Genomic DNA, 22,693 nt, shown 5'->3' on the forward strand with positions numbered 1-22,693 from the left:
GGGATGGCATTGCCTGATGCAGGCATCCAAGAGTTTGTCATCACCCCAAGCAGCTTCTATCATACAGAAACACATTCTTGGTGTCCATGTCAGAGGAAGCCTGCAGCTCCTCTTTGTATACTCACGCAAAATACCAATAAACCAGCTGTAGCAGAATTATCTCAATATATTAGAACTAAGTTAAAAATTACCCCTTTACACTTGATTTTGTGATGTGACTTAAGCACATCTCCCAGAGGTTTCACAATACTCCAGAGGGCAAAAATTTCAGTTTCTACTCATGATTTCAGAGCATAATGCTCTTTTGTCAAATTTGATGATGGAATTTTAATAAATTATTAGAAAGCATTTAGAATTTGTATTGCATATAAAAGAAAATTACTGTGAAATTAGGCCATCCTGTCCTTGCTTATAATGTAATGTTTGAAAGCTCAATGCATTACTTAGGCAAGCCAACACCAGACTTTCTTGTATTTCAGAAGATGGGCCAGAGAACAGAAAGATCCCAGTGCTCCTTCCCCTTCCCTTTGCTCACCTACCTGCACTGCCCCATAACACCATTACTGCAGTTTTACATCCATCTCTCTTTAGAAAGAGCTCATCTGACACCTCTGTACTGCAGAAATGAATGTTTCAAGGCAAGGACTGATGATAAATGAAGGATAATTAATGGATTGTCTCTTAGTCCAGTGCAGTACCAGCCATGGATGAAGAAACGGAAATTGTCTTACCGTACACTGTGTGCTCATTGTAATGCTCAGGGTGAAATCTGAAGAGAATTCCAAGTCTGGAGTGGATGCAGTATTGCAGTCAATATGCTGTCAGAAAGGATAATAAAATTCTGTCAGTAAAGGTGAGGAATGGCAATTAAGATCTCCCTTTAGACTAAGGCTGTTCAGTTGTTCTCATTATGAGACAATTTTTATAAGGCAATACTATTTCAGCTTTCCAAAAAACAGGAAGAGACTAAACAACTACCTAATCCCATGTGACAGAGCACCTGAAACTCCTCTTCCTCACACACCCAAATCAATTTTCACGCTGCCCTGTCTTTCTTTAGGGAATGTTTTGCTTCTTGAAAAGTGACATTATGAACTATATAGAATAAGCAGCACCTGATGTGAGCAAACACACCAAAGCGCCTTCTGTAATAATCATAATGATGAATGGGAACATTTTTAAACTTTCCCTACAAAATATAATCCATTTGTTCTGTGGGATAGCTATTGATTAAAACAATTTATCTATAATGCCACTGTTCCTCAACTCATTAATTTTACTACTTTGTACTGTAACTCCAGCAAACAAGCAAATGCATTGATTTTAAGTTATTTTAAAAACAACGAGGGCTAAATGAGAACAAATTACTATAAAGCCATTCAGCACAACAGTTATGCTACATGCTGACAAAGGTTGATAAGCCCCTCCATCTGAGCTGGACAGTGACTGCTCACAACAGCATGGATTAGAAAGGGATATGCAGGCACTGTTACCAGCAGAGCATTGCCAAAGTAAATTTGGCTTTGGATAGAAGAAATCATAGAACAGAACAGTCTGAATATGGGAAAAGTACCTTACTAAAAGCTCCAAAGTTGGTAAAAAAAAGCAGTTAATACAAACCTTCCAGTCTTAGCAGCAAGAACCTCACCGCACTTTTATAATTTATAAATGCCAAAGTTTGTGTGTGCCATGTGAATTTTAGCCCCTCCTCCATAAACCAAGGAAAATTCTCACCTGCCTCCTAAGCATTAAGTAAGCTGCCCAAGGCCAATATACCTTAATGACACTGGCTGTAGATATCAGTGTGTTTGGATCCAGCACCTCCACAACAGCTTCTGGAATGACAGCTTTCTTCATACAAGACATGTCAAAGCCATACACATCTTCCCAGAAAAGCAGCTTGTCCACGTGTTTATTCATATCCCCAACAGCCACCAGACTGATGGTGCACAAGTCAGGATAAACTGCAACAACACAAACAGAGCAGTGCAATTTTATTTACACACACAGAGGATTTTTTACTCCTTTGTCTAAAAGTGATAACATCTCAAAAGAATAAAAACAATTTTTTTTAGCTCTTGGACGAGACACTTTTTCTGCTGCTTTACTTTCTAGAGTCCCATTTGTCCACGGAAGAGACTACAAACAAAAATTTAATTTTTACACACTAGTCTGATACTTCCTATTAATAACAAAATATCTTTGTAGTTGAATCCCACTACCAGGAAATGACTGGAAACTTGATGCCTGAAGAAAATATTCTTGTTTCTATACAGACTAACCTAAAATATATTCCATAACAGTAGAAGGACATCCAAACAGAAATTCAGGCAAGGGCTTTGTAATACCAGGAAACCTCTGTGAAAAGATCTTATTTTCAGAAAAAAAGCATGTATTCTTATTCAAGAGCTTTATTCCTGTTTGCTATCAGCCCTGGCTGATTCTTACCTTACAACCTAAACAATTATTTCTGTGTACTGGAAATAACCACTTTTCTGCCTGCATCTGAAGAGCTGGAAGTGGCCCAATAGACAAAAGAGAACCTCATGGATTCCCTCCCTCCCACTTGCAGGATAAAGCTATCATTCTACACTATTTTCACATTTGTGCTTTTCCTTCTCCCAAGAACATCTTCAGAACAAGGAACTGTTTACAGCTTTACAAATAGTAGTGGAAAACTGACACTTGCCTTTTGAACAGCTGCCAACAAAGTCAGTCAATCTCTTGGCAATCTCACCTGACTGCAAAACCCACAAAGAACAGCTGCTATCTACATGGCTGTCTATAACCCTAACAAATAGTAAAAGAAGCTCAATTTATATTTAGGCAGGTTTCTTTTCAAAAAGAAATTCCCATGTTTTGTTCTTCAGAGTTTTAAAGCCTCTAAAGTCATATACATTGAATTCTTGACCTGATTTCTGAAAAAAATGTCACCTAAACCACCCTATTGAATTTAATCTTATTTTATATTAATACATGAAAGAAGCAGTGTTAATACAACTGAAGGCAAGTGTCTTTCTTCCTCCCCAGAATCTGGTGAACTGTAAAATTAATTTTGTCTTCAGCTCTGCTTGAAATTACAGTTTATCAAAATGAATAAATCATTGCTATAGGATGGTAGGAGAAAAGCAGTATTTTCTACCTTGCAAAATACTGAAGACAGAGGTAGCAAATTGAAATTTGGCCTAAAACTGTATGAAAGGTCTAAGGAAATATAAATAGTGATTGTAAAGAATAACTGTCTCTAAAGAAGTTTTTTATTGTTCTATGAAGACATTAAAGTAAGTACGCTGCGATTTTTCTCACTTGCTGACTGTTTCAAGCAGAATAAACAAGTATCAGCAAGCTGAGATTGGAATCCAATTGGTAAACTACCATCACCCCTGCTTTGCAGCTGAGGAAACGGGAGCAGAAGGTGTCTCAGGAACAGCCTACAACTCCCTCAGCAGTACAAAGATAACTGTAGGAATCCTAACAGGAAGAGTGTTCAACTGTCCTGTCCCAAACAAATCCCTTGGCTCCAGCTCAGCTGCCACACCACCCAAAACATCACCATGAGTGCATTCCCATTAGGGGAATGGGTTCCATAGGATGCAATGGCACAGAGAGAAGAGAGATGAAAAGACTGGCAGTCCTTGGTTACAGAACACACAGGAGCATTGCAGTTCCACTGGAAATGAAAATTAAAGCCACAACAATATGTGATTAACTATTTTATAAAATTTCTTCTTCTGACTAGCCCTAATTTCTGGGGCATTTTGTAAACCAAAAAGAAATTTAATCCCCTCTATCAAGCATAAAATATTTGAACTGGATCATAATCAGTTTTTATTAAATCTTGGTTCTTACAGGAAATCCTTAAATCAGCAGTGGAACTCATGATCGATTACACAAGAAAAAATGTAAACACAAAATGTTCCAATTTAATTTGCATTTTTACTACTAATAGCAGCAAAAGTAGACAATGCCTATTCAGACTTCACAAAAAGAAATCTGTGTTCCACCAGCAGGGCTCAGGCAGAAGACTACAGAGATTCATTAATTTACAGACCCACCCATGTCCTATACACAGTACTGAGATTTGACTGAAAATGTAAACAATGCTATCTGAAATATCTAAACACTGTGGAGTTTTGTACATATTTAAAAGCACCTGAATAAAACTGCATTTGCCATTTCCCTCTTGATTTCCCTGGAAATCCTCTGCTCTTTCTGTAACACTTGCCCGTGCAATGCTGACAGACTTGTCATTTTTTTCCCCATTAAGCCTGTAATTCAGTAATTATTCCTTCTCACAGGTGAAATGAGGAAAATGCTGATTGGCCAGGAGCAGGCACTGCTCCCAGCTCTCCCAGATTCATGGCTTTGACCATCTGTGTCCTTCTCGACTGGGTGCCCACGGGCCATCCGTCACCAGGGCAGCTCACGTGCTGGGAGAGAGGGATGGGAACCCTCAGCCCCAGCAGGGCCTCACAGGCCACAGATACACAGCAATGATCCATGTGCTGGGAGAGGGATGGGAACCCTCCAGCCCCAGCAGGGCCTCACAGGCCACAGATACACAGCAATGATCCATGTGCTGGGAGAGAGGGATGGGAACCCTCAGCCCCAGCAGGGCCTCACAGGCTGCAGATACACAGCAATGATCCACGTGCTGGGAGAGAGGGATGGGAACCCTCAGCCCCAGCAGGGCCTCACAGGCTGCAGATACACAGCAATGACTGCACATGGATGCCACCATCACTGTGATGTGAAAGAGCACTATGTTTTGCATGTATTTTGTTTTGAATGACACCCTCCTTACCTTTGTCACCCCTCAACTCCACGTGGATGCCACCATCACTGTGATGTGAAAGAGCACTGTGTTTTGCATGTATTTTGTTTTGAATAACACCTTCCTTACCTTTGTCACCCCTCGACTCAAGTGTGTGAAAAGATCTCTCTACCTGAGCAACAGCTCTAAAGAACAAACAGATGGGCCCTGGGCAGCGAAAATGTTATGTTCCCAACCAAAGCTATTCTGTACTGTACACATTACCCCAGACAGTGTAACACAATCCACGCCAGCATGGCAATAGGCTGAGCTGAAGTAATGATGATATGACTGACTGAACACATATCTGGAAATTTGGATTCCATTCCCGGCTCACTCACTGAAAGATCTGCTCAGATTGCAGCTGCTGCTATTGCTTTTTTCAGCTTTCAAACATTCTCTGTAATAATGACCTTGGGCTCAATAGTACCAAGTGGCTTTAGACAAAATTAAGCAGATTCAGGAGTTTCTCTGGTAAGGCTTCACCTCAGAGTGAACTCTGAGTTCTGGCTCATCTGGATTTGGGTGTGCAATTCAGCTGTGCTGCAGCAGAGTCTGTGGTGCTGAGCAGCTTCTCATGGACCCAGGGCACAGCCTTTCACCTGCTGCACAAGCTGGCAGAGAACAACAACTGCAAGCACCTTAAAGAAACTGCTGGCAGAACTGAAAATCCCATCAGTGCCTGTACAACACTCTGTGCTTTGCCATGAGTGAAAGAAGGGCCCAGGACCATTGTCAGACCCCAAAGGATGAGTGCACTGCAGAACCAGGACACCCCATCACAAAGGAATCTCTGGGAGCTACAAACAAGAGCAAACCCACCAACAATACAGTCTAAACAGAGGTCAGAAATTTCTGGCCCTTTTCAGAAGGCTTTGGAAGTAGTAGCTAAACAAAATGTTTCCTTATGACTTTAGGGAATGTCCCTGGATTTAATTGTACTGCAGTGTAAAATTATCAGCACATACGTACACAGAGTGCACCCCATGTTCCTGATGTGGCTGGACTATTACTGAAAACAAAAAAAAACACTTATTCTGTCACATTGCTCAAGTGGCTACTAAATATTCTAAGACACAGCTTGTTTGTGTGTTCAGCTTTGTGACCAAATGCATAAAGCCCATTTTTCCTGCAGCAGTCAGTAGCACACAAAAACTCACTGCAAGCAGAGGGAAGCACTGCAGCAAGCACTGTGACACAGTCATTAATCCAATCATTAGGTCACTGTAGTGAAACTGTGTGCATGGTTAGCACAAAAGGGGAAAAAAACCCCAGACTGATGACTACAATTGAAAAGGTCAATATGAAATACAATACTGACAAAGGAATTAAGCACATGCAGAACTCATGCACAAAACTGCACTACTTGGGAAATAAACACTTACAGGCATTTAAACACTGCCTGAGATAACAATATCTAAGCTACTTAAATGTGTAAAAGAACTCCAAAGCAAACACTTTTGTTTTGTCACAACCCTACCCTGAAGCCATAAAAATAAAGACCATATCACCACCAGAATAAATATGCTGAACTGAAACAGTATCATTCCATTTGTTATTTCATGTTTGAAAATATGTCCTGCCTACACAGCTTCCCTCCCTCAGGAAAACGCCCTATCCCCTTTCCCTCAAATCCACAGTAGCTTACTCAAACAGCATCACATCTTACAAGATAAAATTTATTTTCCTCTGTTCATAGTTATGCAGAAACTTGGATTTCAGGGGGGAAAACAAATATCCACATGTGTGGGAAGAAATGGGGAGGAAAAATTTAGTCAGTACTTAAAAATAAATAGCCCCCTCTATTCTTAAAAACACCATTAACTTGAGACCTTGGTACCCCATCTAATGTTCTCCTATTGCCCATACAGTAAATTAATGTCTTCAAGCTCCTACTAATGGAAACATTTTTCACTGAGACTGGCAACTTTCTCATCCATGCATAGCTTATTCTAAGTCTGAGTTCATTTAGCTTCCCCCAGAGCTAAATTTATTGAAAGAACTGAGCACCAACCTGAGCCTCCCTCTGCCAGGTACTTGTCCTTGGCATAGATGACAGAATCCAGCATTGACTCAAAGAGAAGGAAATAACCCTGTTTAGAGAAAAGGGAAAGAATTTAGAAATCATTGTGTTTCTTATACTTAGTCATTCTACAGAGAGGCTTTATCAACATAGTTTAAGAACATCATAAACCCATACACCCAGAGAGTTTTACAACAGCAGCACTGTCACTTCAAAACTTGTTATACAAGTACCATCTTTAATTTCCCAAACTGCAAGTACGTAGCACACAGAGAAAATAAACACACCATCTACATCAACAATTACCCAACAAGAGCCCTACAACAACAAAAGACATTGAATTCAACTCAAAGTAAGTGAAAAGCTGCAGGTATTGATTTTTTTAGTAGTAACTGTGAGGTTCCAAGAAAAGTAAAAATAAAAAAAATAAAAATAAAAGCCCTTCTGCTTCTGCAAGTAACACTGAAACTATTGTGAGAGAAAGGTCAGATGGAATGCATCTTTGCTCCTCCATATTTGCAACCTCATGGTGCCCTGTATCAATCCCAGCAGTGCTCACAGAGAGGTGAAAACAAATCATGTACCAAACATTGGTTCTCTGGGTGTTCTACACCATCTAGCAGCACCCAGACTTGCAAAATTTCCAGGATAAAAATGATAACAACCAGACCCGCACAGGGCTTTTTTGTGTTGGAATTAATTTTATGGCATAGGATACTGCCATTGGTGTTCAGAATAATTTATTGTAAACTTCAGTGACTCATTTGCTGAAACAGGGAAACATTCCTTATTTGAATATTTGAGATACTAAAAAATTCAAATAGAAGTATCAAACAAAATTAGCATTTTATAGAGCAAAGCATTTATGCCCTTTCTCAATTGCTTCTAAACATTAAAAAAATGCATATTTATGATATATAATCCTTTGTTTTCCCATTGATATACTGATTTTTTACCCTTCCTGTCCTCCATGTCTGAGCATCACTGTTACTCAATACTGTAACATATTTCATCTACAGCCTCACAACACCAAATCAATTAAGACAAACACCAACAAAGATTTTGAATTTTAATTTAGCAACCTCATTTTCATTTTACTTAAAACACAGCTCAGCCACATGGCTTGATTTAGTTGGCAAGAACAAAATGGACAACTGAAGCCCAGACTTTGGACCTGCAGTAATTTGCCAAAGAAAAGCTAGGAAGCTGCAGCAGAGGCATTTCAGATGGGTTTTAGGAAAAATTTCTTCACTGAAATGGTTATCAAGCACTGTACCAGGCTCGCCCAGGGCAGCCCTGGAGGGATCTAAAAGTCATGTGAATGTGACACTGGGGACAGGGTTTAGTGCTGGGTTGGACTCAATGATCTTTAAAAAATCCTTAAACTTCAAAACTGCTTATAAGTGCCATTTTCTACAGCCTTCAGAACAAAACACCAAAACTGAAAACCCCAGAAACCTGAAGCATTACATATTTGTAATCAAAGAGAACACAGTGTGAAAATAATGGCCATGTCATTTTCTCAAACTATCTCTCCCGGTAATACTGCTTCACTGAAAACTTTTCTTCCCAATCTTATCGGTTCTCCTGTTTCACTGCCCAAGTTCTGTACATCTTCAGAATAAATCCCAGAAGGAGGACGACTGCTTTGTGAGCAATTGTTGTTAGTAAGCTTTGCTGAAAAGCTGAAAAGGCCTGGAGCTCCAGTTGCATCAGGCAGGAATAATGTGATGCCTACAGCAAGCCAAAAGCACAGCATGGAACCACAGCTTTCTTTTTTAAACAGTTAAAAATAGAATATGTTTAGCTCACAAAAAGTATTTATAGGCACCTTTAAGTGAAAATGAGCTGTTTTCATAGTATTTTAAAGGTAACCTCTAGGACATATTGAAGCCTGGTCACTAGCAAGAGTCAGTAATTCACAAATGACATCTTTATGGACTAGGTCTGCAGTTCCTTCTTTCTGCCCACTACCTGTGCCTGCCAGGCTGTGCAAGGAGAACAGCTGGAAACACTCTCAGGAGAAATACAGAGAAATCCTCACCATTCTTTCCCTGACCTTTCCACTCTGGCACTGCTGGTTCTCCCCCACTCCCAGTTTTCTGTCTCCCCATCCATTATAGCACTCCTGTAAGTTACATAAACCACCAAAGGTACTGAATCAAGTAATTTACTGCTTATACCAAAACACTTTGCTCAGTGTGCTGTGATCATCTGTAGTGCAAGTTAGAATGCAATTTCACAGCCTGCTGCCCCACCTGTAGGGGAGCTTTCTGGAAAGAGAATTACACCTGACATCTTATCCTAGGATGCTGTGGGGAACTCTTGCTTCACCCCCAAAAATGGTCAAGGGTTTATTTTTCCTTAAGCCTGTAGTGACATCCTCAAAATCAATCCCTGCAAAGAGATGTCTATGATCCAAATCTGTGAGCTGCATATTATTAGTACAATCTTGATAGTGGCTAAACTAAGACACATCAAAGGTGACCTTCTCTGTTAAAGACATCCTGAATGCAGAGAACTCCTTAGATTTTATGTTGTCCCATGGCATGTTTTCTACTAAAGAGCTGGTCATTTCCTTCTCAGAAAGAACATATTTTTTCTGTTTGCAAAGCTGAAACTAAATGTTCTCCAGCTACCAGCAAAGGCCCAGATGTGGCAGGAACAGAAATACAGCACTGTGAGTAACTCTGTTCAAGCACACTGCTCTGCCCCATGCCAGCCCAAGGAGACACCCACTGAGCCCCCTGAGTCCATTAGGAATGGGAATATTGCTACATTTCTTATCTATCTCCTTTGTATCTGTATTCTGTGTTCCTCACAGAATTATAAAAGGCTTCCAGCTCTTTGATGCCTTCATATTTTGCATTGTTAATCTTTTCCCTAATACTCAAATATACTACAGCATTGTCATATTCATTTTCATTTTAATTCAAAGCTACATAAAAGTATTTAACCACCTGATCAAAATATAAATATTAAAGTTCTTTTAGCTTTAGTGTTTCAGTATTTACATAATAATCTTTGTAAAGAAAAAGAGTTCAAATTCTTTAAAAGCATCAAAAAGTGGATTAGCATATTTACAACAGCAAGAATTAGCAGAATTGTTGGTGCACCTGAAAAAATCTGTGTAAAGACAGAATTTAGAAGCATTGTTTAACTACTTGAATAAGCATTGTGTTTCCCCTCCATTTGCTATCAAAGATGCATTTTATTATTTTATTATTAAATTACAGAACCTGATCTGGTTCTCCAGATTTAGTACGGCCCAATCCTAAACATTTAATGAGATGAAAAACAGCTATCAAATCACAGGCCCAGAGACTCGGCTTTATCTTTTTTAATTCCCAGTGGTATAAAAAAAAGTGCATTATTGTCTTAAATGGAAGTTTTCAACTACAAGATTTCCACTGGCCCACACAGTAAAGCAAGCTACAGAAGGTATGCAACACAGATTAGACAACAGATTCTGATCTCTGACACAAAATTGAGTCTGGCATTAACAAACGCACAAAACTGATGTGGTCAACTCTAGGTCATGGAAAAATATTTTTTATTTGCCAAAATTCCCTCCAAAACTGCAGCACAGTTAAATGCCAAGCAGCAGCCACACAAACACTTCAGCATGCTCTGTTGCAGCACCATCTCCCACATGCTAAGTCTGCCTTCATGCTGATCTCTCATCTACATTTTAATTTTAAAAAAAAGGAAGTTATTCATTACTGACAGAGCAAGTTCACAAATGTCAGTGTCACAGCTTGACTTTGTCATTCTGCACACCCTGTTGTTTCCTTAAAGCAATAAAAGTAAGAACACCAAATGGGAAGATGTGAAGAGCAGAAATGTGATCCCCATTACTTGCATTGACCAAAAAAATCATGCAAGGAAATAACTGTGTATCTCTCACAGAAACAGGGGAAAGGAGGAAGGAGAGAGAGGATGGTTTCCAGTGTTTCAGACATCCTCATTTCCTTTTCTTTTCCCTAGACCTTGAATGCCTCTGCTCACAGCCCATTCTGATGCATTTTCAAAATTATTTTTAAAAAAGAGAAAGAAATACAAAGAGAAGAAAAAGGAGAGAAGAAAACATTAGCTGTCTGACCAAAGACATGATTAAAAGACAAGTACTGGGCTGTATCTTAAGTGTATTTTAATCTGACAGTCCATCTCTTCCCCAGTTTTATCTTGTGAAACTCTGCTGCACATTCAGTACCATAAAGCACTGCATTTAAAACACCCAATTTCTGAGTCCATGCTGTACATTAACATTGTATTTGAGACAACCTTCTCAGGCAATTGTCTCTCATAGCACAGCCCCTTTACAAACAAGAAATGCAGATGTTCTCAAGTGAATAAAACTAGCAACCTTTAGCATTATAGTTTTAGCTGGAGAAAGGAAGCAAAACCAATACTGATGGCGAGAAAAATCTGCACACAGATGCAGCTGTGCAAGGACAATCCAAAAAGCACTGCAAACATTTTGGTTCTTTCTGCACTCATCTTTTCAATAAGCAGTCTATGAAGTTTACAATTACTCTACCTAAATATGGGAGCAATAATTCAGTCACTTTTGTATGTCATACTTTGCTGCCCAGGAATATATGTAAGTCAACACCCTGAATAAGAAGTAAGGGATTTAGAATAAGTAAGGGATTTATCTGTAGGTGACTTATAACACAAGCAACAAAATATGAGAGCCTGGTACTAGCATACAAATCTTTAGTTATACAAATTAAGGTTTTTAAAGGTTTCACATATCAGAGCTCCAGGCAGGCAGGATGGTGTGTTGGGAAGGATGGAAGTTTGACAAGGAAGTCTCACAGATATGGATGCTTGGCAGAAAGATTTTTGAATGTAGAGTCTGATGAAGGAATAGAGATGGAAGCAAGTTTTGATCTAGAAGAAAAGAATTGCTGAGCCAGTTTTACTGGATAACCAAGGAGGCAAAGGGTGTGTTAGTTAGAAGGGTTTTTATGATTTAGAGCAAAGGATAAACTCACCCCAAACAAGAAGAGGTTTTTACCAAACAGAAAGAGCACAGGCAAACAAGTCAGCAAATGTGGCAAGTAGAAAAAAGGTTTCAAAATTTTCCACTGCAAAAAAACTGAAAAACAACTTCTGGCTTAAACTTAATGTACTGACTTTTAGTGACTGGAGAACAGTAACAAGAATATGGTAATTACAATAGTTATGATGGGCTATAGATAAAAGTTAAGGTGTAGATTGGTTCTACTGCGTTAAGATGCTCAGCAAAGAAAAGTATAGAATGCATTGTAACCAAACTTCAGATACAAACTTCAGATGTCATAAGCTGAATTAGAATGTTACTAACATGTTCACTATTTCATGAACATGCTAATTTCTTTCATAGCCTTAAATAAAATCACTGAAGGTACAGCTGCTCTTCAGTCAGCCCCTAAACCTGGAACACAAGAAAACCATATCCAGAAGGAATTTAAATTGGGAAACTTATTTTGGAAGGTGGTAAGTATGCATTTGAAATACAAATTTCTACAAAGACACACATGCACTCACACACACCTGCCCATTGTGTAATATTTAAGATGCTTCTCCCATTTTTCCATAATTTAAGGGAACAAATTTATAAATGAAAGAGAGGGAGTAAGAGAAGCAGTTTGTGGCAGTCATAGGTCACTTCTGCAATTAAGTAAACGATCATTAGAAACCATCACACTGAGATGCTCATAATGCAATGCTGTACTTTTTACAAGACACTGCTCTGTGTGACAGCTTTTTCAGAAAGCCTAATCTAAAAACAATCCTGGGAGAATGCAGTATTTTTCCTCTCTCTTGCCTCATACTTGTTTTTAATTTTCTGATGTTCCAGACACAGCTCCACAAAAAAATAAAAGCTTATTGTGTACTGATCTTAAGCAGCATTCTCTATCAAGCAAAACAAAGCTATGGCTCCACCAAAGGTTTGATATTCACTAATCCAAAAGCAGTTTGTTTCTTAAACAGAAACAACAACTTTACATATTTTTGTTACGAAGAAAAGCATGAGAATTTTCCTGCCAGCCCATACAGATTCTCTGCATCAAGAGGCAAAATCTGACATATACTGAATTCTTTTTAACCCTCATGCTCACATATTAAGAAATGATTTCACACTATATAATGTAGGGAAGGAAATGAAAAAGCAAATTCACACAAGAAAGGCAGACAAAGAAAAATCTTCATCTGCATTAGACAACATAATGTTCCTTTGTGGACAGGGCTGGAACATTGTGTACCCTGTCCAGCTATCAATCTTACTTGCACAGCATTGTCCTCTTTATCTCTGTCATGCAGTAACCTATAAAAATCCTAACACTTCAAAATCTTTAGAATACCTAATTAACTGAAGTGCACATGGCTATGTAATTTTGACATAAAAAAGGTAAATTAGCACACAAAAGAAAAATATCCAACATTCAATACTTTGTTTCTCACGAGAGCTGAGTGTTGAAATCCTTTAGTTCATCTTAGAGGCACTGATTGATTTACATGACCTCAGCTCACCTGTCCAGGTTCTCTACAAAACCAAATCTGGGCTCCAGAAGGAGAAATGTGATTTTGGGAACATTAATCTTGGTGCACATATTAGGAGGCTGATCAGAAGTTTCTCTGAAAACACTATAATTACATTTCTAGTGAAGCCACCATACTGTTGAAATCACCAACCATAATGTGATATTTTTAAATCACTGGTTTAAGGCAGTGGCTTAAACTATCTTTGAAACTAGTGACCTCAACACTAAATTAAGCTCATGCTTCAAATAACACACATCACAGCAGGGCAGGAAAAACTGCAGATTTCTAATTCCTAGTTCACTGACACATGTAATAATAAATAAATATATACAAAAAAGACAAATCAATTTATTTGCATCTTTCCCTGAAAAGCAGGTAGATACATATGGATTCACAGATGAGTGCCTGACCTCCCCAGCAAAGGCCACTGTATATAACAGAACAGCCAGTTTGTTAAAAAAGAAACAAACCCCACAAAGAAACAAGTAACACTGAATATAAGCTTTCATTCCTGTTCTTAAATTTCGGGCAGAAAGGAATTTTTAAGTCCCAGCAGCTGGAAGTAACATGAAGAAAACCTGGGCTTTGAAGTGCTTTTTGAAGGTCTGTGATGTGAGGACCCTGAATAGCAGAAGTTCACAAAAAAACAGTTCAAAGAGACGTTTCCTACCACATTTTTGACAGGCAACAGGCACTCCTATGCCACTATGAAACTCAGGTTTTGTCACACAGATTTCTTTATTAGGATTAATGGCAGGTAGCAAGGACAGGGGTGTAACAGTCACTGTTCACCACACAAACAGGTAACAGGCCAACAGCTGAAACCCAATGGATTCCAGGAGATGGCTCATTTGGACACTGCTGTCCTTCACACTCCTTTTGTACCTTTGAATCAGTGTTTTTACTGCCATGCTGAAACCAGCAATGAAAGCAACATTGCTTTCAAACTCTCCCAGTGTTTGCAGATTTCCAGAGGCAGCACCTCCCCTTCTTATCACCTTTCCTTCACTGTCAGGAGAGTCCTTGGCTGAATTTGCAGACTGAAGGTATTTTGCCTATCAGAATGAGCTGGCTAGATGACTAATACAATATTTCACCATTGCTTTCAGCAGTATGACTTAGTGCTTTATAGATTTGCAAACCAACTTCATGACAGAAACCTGCTGCACCTACAGCAGCCTCAACTGTACTTAGAGAAGCTTGACTTGAAAGAGCTTGAGCAAGAGGGACCAGGAACTGTGTCCAAGTACCACATAATCAGGACTGCCATCCCACCTCTGACATTGTCAGACACCGCTAGAGTCATGATAGATGCTTTGGTTAAAAAAAGCCAACTTTTCAACTGAAATAAAACACATTTTTTTTCTGAAAATAACTTGAAAAGAATACCCATGCACCTTACCATCCACTCAGATATAATTACATCCACTTTTTCCAAAGGCAGATCAACTTCCTCGATTCTTCCTTTGACTAATGTAATAATCTTTTCAAGTTTATTTAATCTGCAAGTCAAAACATCAACAAATTAGTTTATATTTCCAATTTATGCTGTCAAGAGAGCCATACTGACATCTATATTTCGCATTCTTCCCCTCACAAACTTTTTGGCTTAACTAATCAAGAAGCACAAGAATGTACTATTCCTCAGTTTTATTTCAGAGGGAACATTTCCAAGTAGCTAAAAATTGCAGCAGATTTAGTGCTGGGAGAAGATGGCAGGCAGTACATCTGTATACCTCCAACGTGCCATGCATGCAAATAGGCAAGCTTCAGAAATCAGGAAAACAGAAGACAATTTAAAACTGCTGCTCCTCTTTATTTAGAAGTTGCTTGTTTCCATTTCTCCTCCTCTGACCTCCACAGCAATCAGAGCCTACTCACCACCCCAGGATGGCAGTGGAAATTAACTTCCTTACAAAGCTGCTTTGCATGACTCGGTTTTTATTTAACCAAAGCAGCTGCAAAGTCAGTGAGAACAGAGCTTGCCCCTAACCCAGTGCTGCAGTCAGTGCACAGGAAAGGCACCCTCCCCACGGGGATTTGGGCAAAAGCACCTGCAGTGCTCAGGGATGAGCTCACACGCACGTCACGGTACAGCCACCCTGCGCAAGGAGGGAGGGAGGGACAGGACACGGCTTTGGGAACAACAACTGCACCATGGGGCAACCAGCAAGTGTGCAATGCCTGAAATGCACTGCTTCTCCTCTTGGCAAACCGTATTAGCCTCCCTTGCACTTGTCTTTATCACCATGGCTGTTGTTACAGGGGCAGAGGAGTACTCTCAGCACAGAAATTTATCTCCCCACCGCAGTTCTTATCACTGCCCTTCCCTCCCTCTCCTGATATCTCACTCTTACATTCTGTCTGGCTTTCAGTGCAGACCAGTAATGACATTAAAAATTCAATCCAAGAGACAATGGAAGAACAATCACCATGAAGGGAGGGAAAGGAAAAGGTCAAAGGGCTCCCTGAACACTTGGGCTTTTGCAAAGACATTAAATCCTCTACACAAGACAGTTTTCTGTTAGAGGATAGCAGTTCATTACTAAAATCATATTCAATGGTCTAAACAGAAGTAAAATCAGAAGTTCAAAGCGAGGAATGTTAAAGAGCTACCACCCACAACAATAATTTAAGAAGAACTAAGAGATCTACAGATAACTTTCTAAATTACCACATCCAAGGACATGATTTAAAACAACAGAGAGAAAAGGACTCATTCACTACATACTTGTTTTCAATTATAATGTTTAAAAAACCCAAACCAACCAATGTAGTTTACACACTGTAGGAAAAATTGAGATGTTATTTAGGAAGTCTATTTCAACCTTCTATTTTAGCTTAACAGTGATGAATGACAAAAGTCAAGTAATTCACTGTGCTAGAAATTTTACAGGGACTATTCACAGCAAGAAAAAGAAAAGGCAATCATTTTGTTTAAAGTAAGTTTATTTTTAAGGCTACTCAGGCTATGTATTCTGGTTCACTTACACACATGGGTGGCACTGTTTCCAGTAATTAGCATGCTAGAAATTAACCTGGATTCTGGGCAGGACAGAAGCATTGAGCACACACTTGAATCACAGGTGGAAGTGTGCCCCAACAGTCATTTTTTAAGCTACAGAGCTGTTTAGTGTTCCAATAAATATTTGTTACTCCACTGTAACTTTGTCAGCTTTTCCTTTAGGAAAAGTAGCTTTAAACAGACAAATATAAATTGTTTTGATGTGAACTGCAGACTTTAATGTGAATTGCACCTTGTATAGGAGAAAGTACCTCTAAATGTGCAGCCTTACTGATTATTCGCTGCATACTTTAAGTGGCAATTCATCACTCTTAAGAGTTTTGATTCATTGCTTTTCTTAGAGGCCTGCCCTTCTCCTCCCCAAAGAATAACACACACTGACTGTTACTTCTACTCTCCCCCAAGTATAAATAACACTCAAAAGACTTTATGCACTTGTTGAAAGTTAAAACAGCCCCAAGTTTGTCATCTAGTACATTAGATATAAAACACTATTTCACATCTGCAACCATTCTGAAGATGTCAGGAACTCAGAGGCAAGGTTCTCTCTAAGGAATGAGTTCTTGTGCCAGAGAAGTATTTTAGTCAAACATTCACTTAAGGTTCAACACGGTGCTTTTCCCAAGCAGAAATCTGAGTAACTTTACAGCACCCAAGTGTGCAGTGCTGCACCACCAATGTGTGAAAGGCACCTAACAAATTCCCCACAGACAACATTACTTCACTCCCAAGCTCTTCAGTATCTACCTGGATTTTATTCTCACAGTTGCTCTTACAAAAATCGTCCAAATGAAAAAACATACAGCCATCAGCTATCAACAGTGCACATGGACATTACACTCCTCCTACCTCATCCTAGGAAATCCTTTGTAAGTCTCCAGATGTCATTGCTCGATTTTACACATGCTCAGCCTCCCTAAATATCCTCCGCAGGCAAATATGCGACATGTGGAGTGGATAAAGAAACGGGGAGATGGGTCGGGGCCATGAGGTTCAAGAGGTGAGAGGAGAAGCACAAATCCTCACTGGTAGCCAGGTACCAGAGGTGTCCCTCAGGGCTCAGTGCTGGTTCTGATGTTAATGAACACCTTTAGAGACCTAACTGGACAACATGCACCCTCAGCACTGCTGAATTAGGGGAGAGCACTTGACAGGGTAGGCCTTTTATTTTCTGTAACACAGACAAATTATAGAAATGATTTAAAATTCCTATAGAGAAACAGAAAACTAACAACCACAACTTCTCCTACCTAATGATGTCCATGGCCTGATAGATGATTTCAGATTGGTCAACTCCAATCACTTTCTTGGCACCCGCTCTGGCAGCAAACATGGAGAGAATTCCAGTTCCACAGCCAACATCCAAAACCACCTGAAAGGGAGAAACAAAAGCAAAACAATCTTATTTTCCTTGCTATGATTTTTCTACACTTCTGTCTACATCAGTGAGATGGCACACTCCAACAGAAGGCATGAAGTCTTGCTGTTACGAGCAGAGACATCCAAGTCACACTGCAGGTCTAACTCCCACTCTACCACCTTTTCCAGGCAGACAATGAAGCCCACGAATTCCAGCTGCAGATTAACCCAGTCCCATGGGAAACAGCAGCAAGCAATCATGTGGGAAACACCTAAAATGCTACATGAAGAGGAAAAAAAAGGAAATTATAGCCTGAGCAATTTTCATCACTGAATCACTAATAATTGAACTGAGAAAATGTATTCTAGCTGCAGTTTTAATTTAAAAGTCTATTCAGAAACTTATTTAGGAATCCTCTGCCAGACATGGGCACACTGCCTCAAAACAGCTATGGCTCGAGATGACCAAATTTTAAAATGGTCACTGGCACAGTTTTAACACCTGGAAATATTTTCTCTTTAGCACTACTTATAACCAAAATAGAGTGAAAAGAATCCAGTTAAGATGGAATCCCTAGAGTTTTCATGAAAGAGCGAATTTCACCACTACAGCTGGAAAAAGTATGCCATAAGAGCCATGGAAATGCATGGGGTTTCGTATATCACGTATCAGCTACTACAGGAAGACTGAAAAGTTAAAAAATGTGAAGCAACTAGGAAAAGAGCACCAAATTTATGACTAAGTGGTGTTGAGCTGCCAGCAGTTTTAGGCTTCACAGATATTTTACTAACCAGCATTTTTCACACCTTGCTATCACAACAATGTATGTCTTGTAACTGCTGGAAATTCTCAGCAGCTACAAACCTAATGAATGTGTTACAGCAGATTTTTAAGCTGAGTTCCAGGCTTCTTGTTTTCACAGAATTATTGGAGCTGAAAGGCATCTCTGGAGATTCTGAGGGTGTATTTTTCTAGATTGGCCAGATCATCAATGGTCTTGTTAGACTCATGTCTGATATAACTAAGCTTTACTAATGGTGTAAAAAAACTCACAGCACCAAACCCAAAAGTGTTCTGAAGTCTGAAAATCAAAATAAGTTTTCTAAACACTGCGTAGAGCCACTCATCACTCTTGCTTTGGCATAAGAAAACCTGGCATTTCACCTGGCCAAGAGCAGCACAGCAAATACTGGGATGCTCTGCCCTTTCCTTGTTTACAATTCTGTCCATTCTGAGGATGGACACAGAACCTTGATCCTGAAGGCAGCATGAACAAAACCAGCTGCTCATCCTCAGCAGTTCAGAGCAAGGGAGCTGCTGCTGGGGTGGTCTGGGAGGCAGTGACTGCAGCACTGACACCACCTGTCTCTGCAGAGCCACTCAGAACCTGGAGACAGACCAAAAACCAGCAGTATTGTGGCCTTTTACAGCAGCTTGTGCAGAGGGAACTTGTGGGTAGAGTTACTTGCTCCACCTGCAACTCTTTTGGAGCCTTGTTTCATAAGGAGTCAACACTGCAACTCAGAAATGAGAGAAATGCCTAAACTGTCAATCTGCTGGAGACAGGAATAGAAAATAAAAATCAGTATTCTTGCAGCTGCTGAAATCTCCCACCCTCCAACATCACCTAACATTTCACCTATGGTAGTTAACAAAATCACTGAGCCACGACAGCTGGAAGTCACAGCCAAAAATAAACCACTGTGAAAGAATCATCTTGATGTACAGTTGCATGAAAGAGAGCAATCACCACAAATTGGAAAAAAATCAAAACAGACAATGTTGGACAGCTGCCCTGGTCACTTAAAAACCCAGATGGAACTCATCTAGCCTTAGGCAGAGGATGGGATGGAAAGGAGGCACTGGAGGGAAAACACAGGCTGAAATATGTGTGAGAAGGGAAAGACAAGCAGAGTGCTCATCCATTAGCCTGAGGACAAGGGTCTGCAGCCCACATGTTCCTGCAGGGATCACATATGGCCTCTCAGCAAAGAGCTGAGCAGCTGCACAGGTGATTTCACCACACCACAGCACTGCAGCTCCACACGCTCCTCTGCAGTCTGAGCCAAACTGAGATCCTGCTTTCAGTGATAGCCCACCTCAAACTCAGAAACACAGGGGGCCAGGCACTTTGGCCACCTCAACTCATTTCATCAGTGAGCCCTTAGTGAGACAGTAGTTTAAAAGCTCATTTTATTCCCTGAATATGGCACTGATGCTTGCCTCAGATTTCTGTCTCACAATGAAAACTAAGCAAGGCAACAGTGCTTTACTAAATTATTTTTCCACTCAAAAATACTCTCATTGTAAAATGGACCACACTTCCTTTTACTGAGTACAGCCACCTTCATTACTCCTGCCAGGTAATCTGAATTGCCCCATTCTCATCTCAAATACATTTGACAGATTGAAAACAAAGGCAGCAAGCAGGATTTGTTCCAGTTTTAATAATTTATTTTGAAAGCTGAGACAGAACAAGCTAATTGGCTAATTCTGAATAAAATAATAAACCTAGACACTGTTATCATCTATCAGCATGCAATCACACCTCTTTAGTATCCTAAATGCTAGGATGCAGACTTGCATCTAAAGTGAGTATAAAAATTCAGCTCTTTGAACAAGGCCTTCCCAAACCACCTCATAACAGTACACTCAGAAAAAACCAAAAAGCATCAGTAGGTATTTTCCAGGGAGGACTACCAAAAGAGAGTTCTAGGAAATGCAGTAACAGACTTTTTCCTCAATTTTTTTGAATTGTTATTAAAATGAAAGGGAAAACAGCCTCTGGAATTTTCATTCATTAGTATAGCCTGAGAGCATTATACAAATAAATTAAGCAAAACAAAGTATCCTACACAGCTCCTTCAGCAGAAGTGTGTAACAGACATCACTTCAAAGCCAGGTTTCTGCAGCAAACTTCATTTGTTCTCTAGCAATGTCCCAGGAGAAAGCTGCACCATGTGGCCAGACACACAAGTTCAGCAGGACACTGGTCACAGGGGTGGGGCACACTGGGAACTCCAAGCAATCCAGATTCTGTCTTTCAGTTCAACCTCAACACACCACCATGGGTTTGGATGCACCATGATTTGAGGGAACCTTATCAATAAACTGCTGCAAAAAGCACGTTCAGAAATCAGTTTGTGAGCCTTCTCCAGAGCAGCTGAGTGCTTTTACACCAGAGTAAGCACACACAGTGCCTGAGCATGGGGATCTCCTCCTGGGGCTGAAGCATCATTGACTCTCACAGTTACTCCATGGTTTGTTTTCAGTGTTCCTAGTGTCCATGCAGCACAGGAGACACACTATCCATCATGAAAAATTACTGTTCCACAAAGCCCACATTTTGTGTAACTTCACATCAGCCTTAACCTGCAAAAACCTGCAGTTATCAATTTTAGGGGCTAAAATGTGAAACTACATTTCTCTGGGGAAAGTTTTCTTTCCTTTATTGATCTTTCTGCATTGTTGAATGAGCTGCCCACCTACAGTTACCTGGTGGCATAATTCCATGACACTTTTGCTTGTTCTCTCCCTATAATCAAAGAGTTCAGAAATGTTTAGTAGAAACAGGCTTGTGACATGAATTGAGGCAAAAAAGGGAAGAAAAATATTTAATTTTTTTTTTGCTGTAGTTGCCAATTGAAAACTAAGGTAAGCCATACAAGGAACAGGCACTGTCAAACACTGAAATACTTTCTGTCAGGACAGAACTGCTCTCTCACCTCCCCTACAAAGGAAGGCTCAGAGGATTGGGATGGCTCAGCCTGGAAAAGAGAAGGCTTTGGGGTGACCTAACAGTTGCCTTCCAGTACCTGAAAAGAGCCTAAAAGATAGATGAAGAGAGACTCTCCACAAGGGCCTAGAGTGACAGAACAAAGGGGAATGGATTTAAATGGAAGAGAGTAGGCTTACATAGGATACTAGGAAAAACTCTTCCCTGTGAGGGTTTTGAGATCCCAGCACAGGTTGCCTAGAGAAAGTGTGAATGCCCCATCCCTGAAAAAAAAACCATTCAAGGCCAGTTTGGATGGGGCTCTGAGCAACCTGGTCTAGTGGAAGGTGTCCCTACCTAGGGCAGAAGGATTAGAACTGCATGATCCTGCAGGCCCCTTCCAACCCAAACCATCCTACGCTTCTACAAGCTCCAAACACAACAAACTCATTAGAAACAGCCAGCAGAAATACAAAAGGCAAGAGGATTATTATTGTGCAGGGGTCATAACCACTGTAAGATCCATCACTGAAATCCCTCCTCACTGCAAATGAAGTACCAGCTCACAGCTGCAAGCCCTTTAACAATAACCACCCAGCCTGGAGACAGGAAACAGCACTAATTCAAAAAAATCAGTTCCACACCAATTCTTTCCCAGCCCTAATTACACAGGGCTTCCAGGACGTTTTTACTGTATCAGGCATACATAGAAATTCACTTAATCCTGGTAAAGAGCCCTCAGAGAGATTGCACATAATATCCTCGACAAGAGAGGCCCAACTTCACCCTGCCAGGATAATGAATGAGCTCCCTGCCACGGCACACAGCACAATGACAATAGAGATCAGCACTGCCCTTATCAGCTCGCTGCACCCTCAGCAGCTCCCCACCACTGACACGGCCAGGGCGCATCGGATCAAATCCTGCCACTGGAACCTCCATCCCCAGAGCTGCAGGGCAGCAAACTGCAGCTTTTCTGCCATTTGAGACAAAACAAACCACAGGAATGACTGGATTGCTGAGCAGTTTACCCACCTTGTCCTTGAAGATGTGTGGGTTTTGGTAGATGAAGTCCCGGTAGCTCTCCGTACGGACTTTATCCTGGCAGCCAAAGAACAAAGAGGGGTCACTTTTCCTGCTTAGGTACGGCATAAAATCCAAAAATGCTGAACACCTGGCTTTTCAACCTGGCCTACAGATGCTTTGCACATACTGTACTTACA

The 22,693-nt window shown here is 40.3% G+C and overlaps 1 protein-coding gene across 2 annotated transcripts in view; it reads right to left on the reverse strand.

Moving 5' to 3' along the window:
- PRMT3 (protein arginine methyltransferase 3) overlaps positions 1-22,693 on the reverse strand; it is a 51,598-nt gene that overhangs the window by 18,653 nt on the left and 10,252 nt on the right. For both annotated transcript variants that reach the window (XM_074543914.1, XM_074543913.1), the window contains exons 7-12: positions 22,506-22,571; positions 17,646-17,767; positions 14,773-14,872; positions 6,828-6,906; positions 1,777-1,964; positions 732-818 (exon numbers count right to left, since the gene is read on the reverse strand). In XM_074543914.1, coding sequence (XP_074400015.1) covers positions 732-818; positions 1,777-1,964; positions 6,828-6,906; positions 14,773-14,872; positions 17,646-17,767; positions 22,506-22,571 — 642 coding nt within the window. The remainder of the gene's footprint in view (positions 1-731; positions 819-1,776; positions 1,965-6,827; positions 6,907-14,772; positions 14,873-17,645; positions 17,768-22,505; positions 22,572-22,693) is intronic.

This window comes from Zonotrichia albicollis, chromosome 6 (genome assembly GCF_047830755.1).
Source record: "Zonotrichia albicollis isolate bZonAlb1 chromosome 6, bZonAlb1.hap1, whole genome shotgun sequence".
Taxonomy (NCBI): domain Eukaryota; kingdom Metazoa; phylum Chordata; class Aves; order Passeriformes; family Passerellidae; genus Zonotrichia; species Zonotrichia albicollis.